We start from the raw sequence: 11,472 nt of genomic DNA, 5'->3' as shown, positions 1-11,472 counted from the left end.
CACCGCTGCAGAATTTCAGGGATTCATCACTCAGTTTATAAATATTTAAACCCGGAAGGAGCCATGTACTCCTGTAAAATGCAACGTATTAGACAAGCAAAGCAAACCTTCCTTTACCCTAGCACAGAGCTAATGAACATCTGGGGCTTTCCAGACAGATCATTTGCAACTAGAAACCCGGTCAGGGCAAAATTCAAGGTCTCGGTCCACGCGTGCAGGATTTCTGCACCCGCCAGCTGGGACGCGTTGGATTTACGGCCCTGACTGGCGCAGAAAGCGCAGCTGATATGAAATTGCAGCTAAGGCTGCTCTTCCAGCTGCTTCCCCCTACCACCCCAGCCAGGTTTTGGGCATGCACGGCCGGTCCCACGCTCGTGGGACGGCTGCAGCTGCAGCCTGAAACATTTACAGGCTCCCCGCCGGCCGGCTGCTTCATGCAGTATTCACAGCCTCATACAGTATTAAGAGCTGCTGACGCCTCGTGAAAAAACTGTGAAAAGCTTCTATTTGGGGAAAGTTCCTCTTATAACGGTGCATCCTGTGGCTTCTCTGTTTCCCTTTTCTCCTGGTTCTCTTGCTAGGGAGAGCAGGGCAAAAATAGGCTGATAGCGTTGCCAACGAGCCTGGGCTCTTCATCAGAAGAGGAAAATAACCCCCTGAGCAAACAACCCCAAGGAATTAATTCTCACATTGCACCCGGGGAGCTGCTATGGGTGCGGGGTGGGTGTCTGCCTGGTTTGCTGCAGCTTGGAGACCGATGCTCAGTGAGAAGGGGGAAAGCGGAACCTTCCTGGGTCTTGTCCCTGGGTCTGGCTGCAGCCAGCACCCGGCATGGAGCACGGTGCGGGGTCTGGGAGGGCTCGGTGGGGGCCCACATATCTCAACATTTCAAAAAAAAAAAAAAAAAAAATTAAAAAAAATCAAAGAACAAGGAGTCTGTTTCTAAGCAACTGTCTCCAGTAGGGATGGAGAGCAGAGGAAGGGGAAGAAGCAATGCTGGGTAGGGAGAAAACTTCCGGGGTCCCAGAGCCCCCAGCAAGACCCGAGGGGATGAGGGAGGGAGCGGAGGAGCTGCCCGGGTTTGTCTCAGCAGCGACGGCTGGTTGAAAGGCAGGAAAAGGGGGGACACGGAGGTGTCAAACCACCAGCAGCCAGCACCGGGAGCAGGCCAGTCCCCCCCACCCAGGACAGAGGTTCACGGGTGGGTGAGCGGGAGCATCATCCCCTTTCCTCGCCGCAGAGCCCAGCTGCAAGCCGTGGCCCACGGGAGAGCGGCCGTGCCTCGTGCCCTTGCTTGTGCAACAGCACCCGAGCCCCCAAAACCACTTCCTACCCTAACGGCTCCCGGCCGAACGAAGTGGCAGCAGGGCTGCCTATCGCCCTGCCAGCGGGTCCGCAGGCAGCGGGAGGCTGCCGGCAAGGCGGGCGGGCAGGGAGGTGACGGCAGCATTTGGTGGCCGTACGGACGTCCCCGGCTACCCGCCAGGAGACATCAACACCCCTTATTGAAGCAGCAAATAGCGGCCACCGAGAGTCATCGGTTTTACCTGCTCTGTTCCCGTGGGAGAGCAGGGTGGCATCCGTCCCACGCTGGAACGCTCTTCGCCCCCGTAACTTGGTGTCTTCTCGCATGTGGCTCTGCCCGAGCACCCTCCTCTCTGCCCGTACCAGCCACGGGCTACTCATTAAACCCGGCTTGCCACCAACACGCCCCGCGGAGCCCTGTCGAGGCCTGACAGCCCAATTCTCGCCAGCTTGAAGGGGAGTGAAGGGGCAATGAGGGAACGAGTTGCTGAGAGCATCACCTGCTCCGGAGGGTCTGCAGCAGCCCCCAGGGCTGGAAACAGCCTGCGGCGGCACTTAAAGCTACTCCTGTGGCATGAACCACCTCCGCTCCAGCACAGCCCACCAACCCTCCAAACCCACAACCCTCACACCCCTTTGCATCCCCCTGCAGCTCCCCGGCATGGGGGAAAAGCCCTCAGCCTCACCATATCCCATTGCCGCTACCGGGGCCAGCCCCACCAAAGCCCTAGGGAAAAAATGGGGGATACATTTGCTCCAGGCAGTCGGCAGAGTTACCTGCGTGCACCGGCTCTGCACCGTCCCACGGTTCTCCCCCTCTGGTCCAGCAGCTGCCTTGGCTTTCCTGAGGTGCTAACTGGCCTGGACAGGTAGGACTCATTTTTATACACTCGCCCATGTGATCCAAACAAATGCCCTAGGGATGAGTTTTTGCACTGACACAAATAAAGGGGCCGGGTCTAAAACCTGTTGAACCACAATCCGTGCTCAACGGACAGGAATTTTCCACTCGGAGCTCAGCCCGGCTCTGGGTGTGCCTGCGGTACGGCACGCGCCGGAGCCCGCATCTCCCTGCTCCCGAAAATCCCGTTTCCCTACACTTCCAAAATCTTTCAGACTCATTCCTAAATGCTTCCTGTACTGCAGTGAGAGAAAATGAACCTGGATGGAGGGATGGATGGGAAGTATGAAGGAATATGCTAGAGCCACTGGTTACATCTAAATTCTGCAAATTGGTTGCTATTTCTCCCACGGTCCGTGGAAGACAACACAGCAGAAGATGCCAGCCAAGGCGAGAAATGAGGGGGAATTGTTTGCCCCTGAAAAAGCGAACTCTCCCTGCAGCCTTGGGGCTTGGCAATGGCACTTCTGCAAAGGTCGGAAGGTGCTTTTGGGAGCCGTGAGCTGCCCAGCCTGTGGGTCCCTCACCAGCGCGCTCCTTGCAACTCATCAGGGATGCTGATGGTGTGGTGCTGGCGAGGAGGAAGGCAGGTAGCAGGGCAGGGGGAGTCAAAGTGACCAGAAGTGACCGGGATGGGAATGGAAAGGGGAGGGCGAGCTTTGGATGAGCAGCGGTGAGTCAATGGGAACCAAGGGACCAGGGAAATGACCATGGGCCACGGAAAGGAGAGGTGGTTCGAAGGGGTGAATCAGTGGGACCAGCTGGTGAGTCAATGGGAAAGGAGGGAGCTAATGGGCTGATGGGCAGCAGGTGTCTGTCGGGCTTAAAAAGAAGCAGGAGGAGCCCCCTAGGATTGAACCAGCTCTGCTCAGGCTGCTTTTCTTAGAGGACCTCTGGAGAATGCTGTCTGCAGGTACTGATGTAGCTGATAACAGGCAGGAACGTGCTGCTCAGCACACACACACACACAGGGCATTTTTTTTTTGCTGGTGCAGGTCTTGCCTCACCTTCTAATTGAGATGCTGTTATGCCCCAGGCGCTGCTGCTGCTGCGTGTGCCTGGCACCTGGGGCTTACTCATATGTGCAGTATGTTCTCACGGGAGGCACAGCCATTTGCTCTGGCCCAAGCTGAGCTAAGCTAGAAAGGGAAGCCAAGGGGGATTTTTATGCCTAATTTTGTGGCAGGTCCTAAAAAAGCTCTTGTTTTGCTGTGTCACAGAGCAAGGAAGATGTTCCCTGTTCAGAGCAATGCCTGGTTTGCAGCTGCTCGCTCTGTGCAGCTTGGAGCATCCTGCAAATGGCCCTGACCTCTGCAAACTGCAGTCTTAGCTTGTGTCCCGGCTCCGAGGGTTACCCTGGGGGGGGGTGCATGCCCTTGCCTTTACAAACTGCCCCCCGCTCAGCCTCTGGGCCAGCTCCAGGGCTCAGCCCTGCCAAGAAACTGGCTGTGGGGCTGGGGCTCTGCCAGATCTGGCTGGGCACAGGCTCCCCTCTGCCGCTGGCTCCTCTGCTGCTGCAGTACTGGGGATACTGGTGGCGTAAAGAGGGGTAGGTGGAAAAATGGGGGGGGGTTGGCTGGCTTGCTGTGTGTTGGCAGGGTCTTAGGCTGTTTTCCCTCTTGTTTTGCAGCTGGTTGGGGTGTAGGGGCAGAGGCTCTGGTAGCCCTGTCAGAGTGGGGGGAACAGTAAATAGGGGTCACCCTGGGGTCCCCTTCAGAGCCAGGGTGCTGAGGGTCTGGGAGTGAATGCTTGGCAAGGGGGAAGCTGGAAAAACTTTCTGGAAAAGGTACTCATGCTCAGGATTTCCCCCCGACCATGGGTACCTGTGGGAAGTAGCCTTGCTTTCCTCCAGCCCACAAAACAGCCTTGGGGGGGTCTGGGGCCACCCTCTGCATGGAGCTGTGATGGGGGCTCAGGGCTCCCAGGAAAGCACTATTGCTGGGACTCAGCTGAGCTCATTAAATCTGTATGAGCCCCCTGTGGCAGACCAGTTAAACCCATTTAAGGAAGGGTTAAGCCAGTTTAGTGTGATTTGGTAGTCTATTGATGCGAAGGTTAATCTGGTATAAGTGCATTGGCATTGGGGATTTGGACCGATTTAACCAGTCTGTCTCCCTGTTTTGTCCATATGACTTAACGAAGGGTCCAGCCTGTGCTCCCCTTCATCTCGGGCTGCAGAGAGCCGCTAAAAGAGGGAGAAAATAAACTGGGGACTGAAGGGAAGAGCCACATGCAGGCTGAATCTGAAACGGTGCTATTTATAGACATCCCTGCTCAGCTGCCCTAAATACCACGTAGGTCCCTGTGCCTGGCTGGCTGGGGGGAGCAGCCGGGTCCCGCCAGCCTGTTGCACCTTGATGGGATGATTCGTGGGGCCAGGCTCAGCCTGACCTGAGTCAGAGCAGAAGATGCTTCTTCCTCATCCCCAGCTCCTCATTAACGTGCTGCCCCAGGGCTTTCCCACGAGCATCACCCAGCCCGGCTGGTGAGATGTCAAGTACTGGGAATGGGTGTTTGTTTATTTTTTTTTGCTGTCATCTCTCAAGGGTTGTAATCACAATTAGGGCATCCACGAGGCACGGGGCAGAGACGCACCTTCTTGCCAGGGTGCAGTGTCCGGGAGAAGAGGAGAAAGGAGGGAGGAAAGGTGAAAGCGCCTGGCTGGGGTAGGTGACCCCTCTGTAACCCGGTCCCTGTGCCATACCCTGCCCACGCAGAGTCCCTGCGGGGAGCACGGGTGGCAGGTTGAGCAGAGGCCACACCTGAGGGTTTCTCAATGCCTTTACCTCTGTGCTGATGTTGCGTGTTTGCAGCTTAGTGGCTTCTCCTGATTTTGGGAGCCGGGGAGGGTCCTTCGTGCTGGCGCTCGAGGCAGAAATTGAGAGAGGTGTTGAGCAGTGGGCTGCGGCAGCCTCTTGGCAAGCGTGGGAATGGAGGGATGCAAACGGGAGCTAATTGCATTAGACGGTGCCCTGGCGAGCAACAGGCTCGGCTGCGTGTGTGCCAGCACCGCTGGGATGCGGGATCTGCCAAGCTGCGGAGCTGCTGGCGCTGAAGGAAAGGAGGGCTCCTGCGCAGCTCTGCGCCTGCCTTGTGACTGCGAAATGTATGCGCTTAATATAGGCCAAATGAAAACATTCTTCCTAAAATAGAAGACCTTCCCCGGCAAGAGCTGCGGCTCTGGCAGGAGCAGTCACAAGGTGCCTGCCGTGGCAGGGTGGGCTCTGGCAGGTGTGGTTGTGCAACGCTGCACATCCAGCCTGCGAGTGTGCAACCCGCCAGCTCCCAGCGATACCGGCCACCAAGGTCACCTCCCTCGGGCTCTGCTCCTGAAGCTGCTGTGCAGACTGCAGCTGCCCGGTGACCCTTCCCAAAACTGTGCCAGCTGGCTCCAAGGGTGCCAAGAATCCTGCTCCGGGAGAGGAGTTCGTGGATGGGGCGAACGCCCACGGGGTTTGGATGGGATGCGGGGGCGGGTGGCCCCGTCCCTGAGCCATGCAACACCATGGGTGAAGGTGCCGCTGTGTCTCGTAGGCTATGCAGACGTGCCAGGGCAAGCGCTTGGGCTCAGGGCTGTGTCGGATGCTGCAGGGGCTGAAACGTGTTCCTGCTCGTGGAGCTGAGGTTTGGGATGGGAGCGGGCTGGCAGGAGAAGGGGTCATCCCCATGTACTGCAATGCAGGGGTGGCTCTGTGGGCTGCTGCCAGGCTTGGGGGGGACTGCACCCAACTATGTGCTTATTGCCTGGCAAATATTGAATATTCCTCCCTTCCTGAGTGCTCCTGTGATGCCCAGCTAAGGCAGAGGGGCTGGTGCTCAGGGGGGTCTGCTGCCAAGGAAGGCTTTGGGGGCTCACAGCAGCCCTGCATCTGCTCTGGTGCTCAGTTTGTGCTGCACTGCATCTTCTCCTGCTGGGATGCGAGTGCAGGAGCCTGCAAGATGCTAGCAGCTCCAAAGGGCAAAAAGCATTGTGTATCCCTTCCCTGATCCCACAGATTCCTGTTCAGAGGGTGCTGAAGGTCTAAACCCCCTTTGGGGTTCTGACCCTTCCCCCTCGGTCATTCAGGACCTTCTCCACTGCTGGTGGTGACAGTGGCAGTGTTTAATCCAGCTTGACTGGACACAGCTGCCTGCTAGCAAAATGGGGCAGGCAGGGGTGAGAGTTCAGACCCAGGGCTTTGGCAGGTAAAAAGAGAAAAGCTAAAAATCCTTCTCTGTTAATCTCTCAGGCTGCACCATGGATCTCCACCTGGTGTTTTGCAAAATGCAAAACTGCTGTTTCAGTCTGCAGGCTCACAAGGGTCTGGTTGGGAGAGGTGAATGCAACCACATTGCTCTGTATTTTGCCTCAGCATCTTATTAATGCTGTAGAGACACAGAAATACAGGCTCAGCTATTGAACTCTTGCACTTGTATGATCCAGGTAGTGATATAATCTGTCTCCCCGGAGCAGGTTCAGATTCATCTTACTCCAGTAGCACACACAAGGGCTGGTGCTGCTGCTGCTGGGCAGTTAGCTGAGGGCAGCTTTGTTTTCTGCAGTGACAACCTGGGTGTTTAACACCTGATCCTTAGGTGGCTCTAGACAGACCCAGGAAAACTGGAGACCACCTGAGCCAAATAAAGCTGTCACATCCCCTAAATCCACTTAACTCTTCCCAGAACCTTAAAATCTCCCAAGAAGGAGAGCTGGCCCCACAAATCAGTGCAGATGCATATTTATGGTGTGTTCTGGGACAAGTGCTTTTTTAATTCACAAAGCTCTTGCCCTGTGGATTGGCTGGGGCAAGGTGAAGATGACCTTGTGGTCGTTCACTTGAAGCTGGGAATGAAATTGTTAGCCATGCAAAGAGGGAAATGTGAGGACAGCCTATGAAGAGGTGAGATAAGAGGGACAGAGTGGCCAGGACATAGCTGAAGGTGTAGCAGGTTATGAATGGGGAGAAAGCATGTGGTTTTCTGTTTCCTTTGCTGATTGCTATGGAAAAAATATCTGAAAAATGGGCTTCCTGCAAGACAAAGATTGAGGGAATTCCCCTGGCTGCCAAGGCTCTGCCAAGTCCTTTCAACAGGTTTGCTGCTGGGTATCAACAGCATAAATACTTTTTTTCAGCTGTTGTTCAGACTGTAAGAATTGGTTTCTATGAGTTTCTTGGGTGCTTTCCTCATGGGACCCTCTGTGGCATCATCATGGGGAAACTGAGGCAGAGAGGAGCCCAAATCAGAGGAAAATGCTGGACCTTGAAGGAAGAGCTGAGCTCTTTTTGCAGCAGCTGGGCTGGACTAATGCTTGGGGATCGTGGCTAGGAGTGCAAGTAGCAGATTTATTGCCTAGAAATGCCTTTGCTCATGCAAAGCAAAATAAACCCTTGTTTTCATGAGTATTAGGGCAAAGCAACAGTCTTGGCTCTGTGGCAAGAAAGGGATAGAGTTTCTAATGGACTTTAGCGGTATGCTATAACTTTGCTGCAGCCTGAAACAAACTGGGAGGGGGGAAAAAAAAACCCACAGTGCCAGGCTCCCTGTGTCCTGGGACTGGGGAAACTCAAACCCAGTGATGGCTCCCTGCTCTGCCCCTGCAGGCATTTAATGTCTGGGGAGAGCTGAGGCTGCTTAATGAAATGGGATGGAGGTAAACTTAGATTCCATGAAATAAAATAGCTATTTATGGTGCAGGGACTTTGTTTCTTCTGAATTCACCCAGTACTATGAAGTGGATTATAAATGGCACTGGTTAATCTTAAACTAACATCAACAGGAAGCCAGTGGCTCGGGTGGGAAATTCCAAAGCTCACAAACAATATGTTTTGGGCCCATGTCAGAATAAAAAGCTTGTCTCTTATGAACATTTATGGGGAAATTCTGACCTGGAAACACTTGTTTTGCGTTAAAGCCCAGCATTAAGGAAACAAACTGCAAGAGGGCTGGAGGGAGATGCATGCATGTGAAAGCTTTGAGAGCCTGTCAGATTCAGCTGATGTCCATGGGGTTCCTTGAAATACTTTGATTTTTGGTTGAGCTGTGTCCTAATGCTTTCAATGGTTTCTGGCAAATATTTTAGGACCTTGGTAGCAGCTTATGGGGCTATGGGAGAGTGTCAAGAAGTGGGCTGCGAAGGTGTGATGTTGTGGGCTGGGGGGCTCAGCAGCACCCAGATGGGCTGCTGCCTCCTCTGCAACAAGCTACCTTCTTTCCTCTGCAAGCACTGGTTTTGTGGCCTCATGTATCAGCTGATGTGTGTAACGTGGCTCCCAACACGGGTGCTTTGGCTTTCACGTGTGCTTTGTTGCAGTTGCTAAAGTAAGCCTGAGAGTTCTCCCTTCCTTCCCTGCCTTAAGGTAGTTTCCTTTTATTTAAGAGCCTTTTCATCTTTAGTATTAATAGAAAATTATGATTTCTTTACCTATATCTTAGCTTTGCCAACTGTGAAAGGCTTTCAAGTAGCTCTTGGACCTGACTTGGTTTGCTGGAAATATATATATTGCATTTGTATCTCCTCCCAATGAACTGAAGTGATAGTGGGACTGCAGCATGTGTAGGCAGCACTTTGCTTCCTTGGGCTTCACATCATTGCTTCTCTCATCTGATTAACCAAACAAATCTATCCAAAACCCACTGGCTGGACTTGGTACCTTTGAAAGATTTGTTTTTCTTCCCAAATATCAGTTCCTGCTGGCAGTCAGGAACTTCCCAGGGCTGTGTGAGAAAGGCATAGGGAAAGGCAGGGAGTACAGCCCATGTGGCTCCATGCCAGGGCTGTTTCAAGCCATCCTCCAAATTAAGAGTGGCTTAAAAGCAATTCCTTCCTCTCCTTCCGTTGGGGTTCGGAGGAAAGAGAGGCCAGGGTGAGCTGAGGGGTTACACGTGCAGAGGTGCAGTGCATAGTCTGAGCACAGTTAAATTACTGGGGTCATGCTTGGTGCCCGATAAGGCAGACCCATGCCTGGTCTGCACAGAAATGATAAAACTGAGAAGCAGGAGGGCGTTTACAGTAGTGTTTTCAATAATGGCTTTGCAAAAACAAAAAGACAAACCCCACCAGTGTGAAGCATCTGTTTGTAAATGGAGAGCAGTATCTCATTCTTGAGGGGGGGGGGAAATCCTGGATGAACATTATTTTCCCCAGCAATGAGCTGCATAGCCACAGCACTGTACTGGGAGGCTTCCCAGCAGCTGGAAGGACGAGATTCCTGTGGTCCTGCACTGCTTAGTCAGGAGAGGTGACATGCAAACACACTGGGGTTGCTGGGAGAGGAGGTTGGCTCCTGTTCAGTACCTGGCTTGACACCACCAGATGTGTGTTTTTCCCATGGGAGGATCCTTCTCCGGAGAGGAGGCCGCTCCGTGCGGGCTCTCAGGCATGTGATTTATTGGTTCTCCCTGGCCGCGAGAGCTCCAGGCGCAGGCAGACCAGAGGAGATGGATGCTGGGGGAAATTACCCATCTCCTGTGAGGTTTTGCCAGGCCTGGAGTGTTTGTATAGGCAGGGTTGTGCTGGGGCAGGTGTGTTATGGTCTGGTAGCAAAGCCAGCAGCGCTGCCAGCTCGTGAGTCACCCTGTCCTGTGCATGTGTCTAAAAAACCAAATAATCCGGTGGCTTTGTGCCCCTCAGGAGCCTGTCTGACCTTGCGGGAGCACAGCACAGGAGCTGTTGTCTGGCTCTGGCAGAGTAACTTTCCCATCCATTTTATCCCCCGGTGATATGGGTTTGCTGCACGGGCTTCCTGCTGCCTTTGAAACTCCTGAGCAGGAGAAATAGGACCTTTGTAATTACTCTGCAAATAGCTCTTAGAGAGAAAGCCATAGTTTGTCTTGCACAGGATGCTGTGAGAGAGCTTGCTAATCTGATGGGGTTTTCTTCCAGAGCATTGCTGGGGGATCCCTCTGCACCTTGGCTGTTGGCAAACCCTTTTGTGCTGATCCCATTTGGTGACAATCCTCTCAGGAGGTCTCCAGATAGAGGTGTTGCCTCTGTGTGAAGGGCTTCTCTCTGCTTCTAGGCTTAAAATAAAATAGCCCTGTTCAGAGTCCTGTTTCTGGCTTTTGCTGTTATTTGGGCAACCTCTGCAAAGTGATTACCCAAACTAACCACTGCAAACTTACTGCAGGAACCAACTGGAGCCAGTTACTGCAAAGTACCGGTGCTCTTCTGCTGCTCTGGGACAGACCTGGGGGTCTGAGCTGCCAGGACTGCACCAATGCAAGCCTTGTGTCAGCTTCACTGCTTTCATGCTTGAATAAACAGTGAAAATGGACGGGTTTACCGTGGTGAGAGTCACTTTGGCAGGAAGAGTCCCTTGTCCGTGTCTGCAGCTCTCCCAGTGTCCGAGTCCCTGTGTCTGTCCTGGTCAAAGCCACTGTCCCTTCACCTGCCACCCTCTTCCAAGCTTTCAGCCCAGCTGTCAGCTTTTCAAGAGAAGTCTTTCTTTTCTAAGAAATCCCCCTTTCCATGGTGGAGAGTCTCTGGGCAGCTGTAATGATTAACAGTCCTGGGGCTGCAATCCCCCTGGGTGGCTCCCCTGGGACCCCAGATTATCACACCCCCACCCCCCCCAGCTTGTGATAGCATGTGAGGATGTAAACCCCATTTTGGTGATCCTGACTCATGCAAACCAGTGCTCCTGACTCTGATGGGAAAAGCGTTACTCACGTGAGCCTGTTTGCAGGATCAGAGCTCTAATTATGGGGTTTGCCCATCTTGTAGCATGGGAACCAGAGCCATTAGCCCCTAAACCTCCAGATCATTCCCAATACATTAATGTTTCTAATTAGTTAAGCCTGATGCCTTTTCTCTCCGTAATGACAGTGGCGCTAGTACTTACTCGTGTTCACTCTGCGTGCCGGTACTTCATTATATAATGATACAGTATGTGTTCTAATACCTATTCCCAACTGACAGTGGGTTTTTTGCATATGCCTCATCCAGAACTGATTAGGCAATGGAGAAGACAGGCTAGTGCAAATAAATGTTTGGGTTGCATCCTTTCTAATTAGCTGGGAAGTTGCTAGTGCAGAGGGGAATTAGGACCAGGTGAGGACCCAGAGCCGGTGGGTCAGTTGAAGAAGGGTGCTGTGGGATGAAAACCCATTGCCTGGTTTTGTGCTCCTTTTAGGGGACGAACTGCCCCTTCTCCGGGCTGTGTTTTCATCCCCAGTCCTTTCTTCCCTTCCCTCCAGGGAAACCATCTCCACGGCAACCTCAAACCTCCAGGCTCTGCCTCAGAGCTGCTCGCCCATCCCCAGGACCCGGTGGGTAAGTGCCTCGG

The 11,472-nt window shown here is 53.5% G+C and overlaps 1 protein-coding gene across 4 annotated transcripts in view; it reads left to right on the top strand.

Annotated features, from left to right (window-relative positions):
- Positions 1-3,620: 3,620 nt before the first annotated feature.
- The window catches only part of PEBP4 (phosphatidylethanolamine binding protein 4), a 79,707-nt gene continuing 71,855 nt past the window's right edge, over positions 3,621-11,472 (top strand). For 2 of the 4 annotated variants that reach the window (XM_075043546.1, XM_075043545.1), the window contains exons 1-2: positions 4,660-4,872; positions 11,384-11,459. In XM_075043546.1, the coding sequence (XP_074899647.1) occupies positions 4,697-4,872; positions 11,384-11,459 (252 nt within the window). In that variant the 5' untranslated portion in view covers positions 4,660-4,696. Of the gene's footprint in view, positions 3,756-4,659; positions 4,873-11,383; positions 11,460-11,472 lie in introns of those variants that run through there. The other 2 variants (XM_075043547.1, XM_075043549.1) reach the window with 2 other exon arrangements.

This window comes from Buteo buteo, chromosome 12 (genome assembly GCF_964188355.1).
Source record: "Buteo buteo chromosome 12, bButBut1.hap1.1, whole genome shotgun sequence".
Classification (NCBI taxonomy): Eukaryota; Metazoa; Chordata; class Aves; order Accipitriformes; family Accipitridae; genus Buteo; species Buteo buteo.
This window is presented reverse-complemented; position numbering and strand designations above follow the sequence as displayed.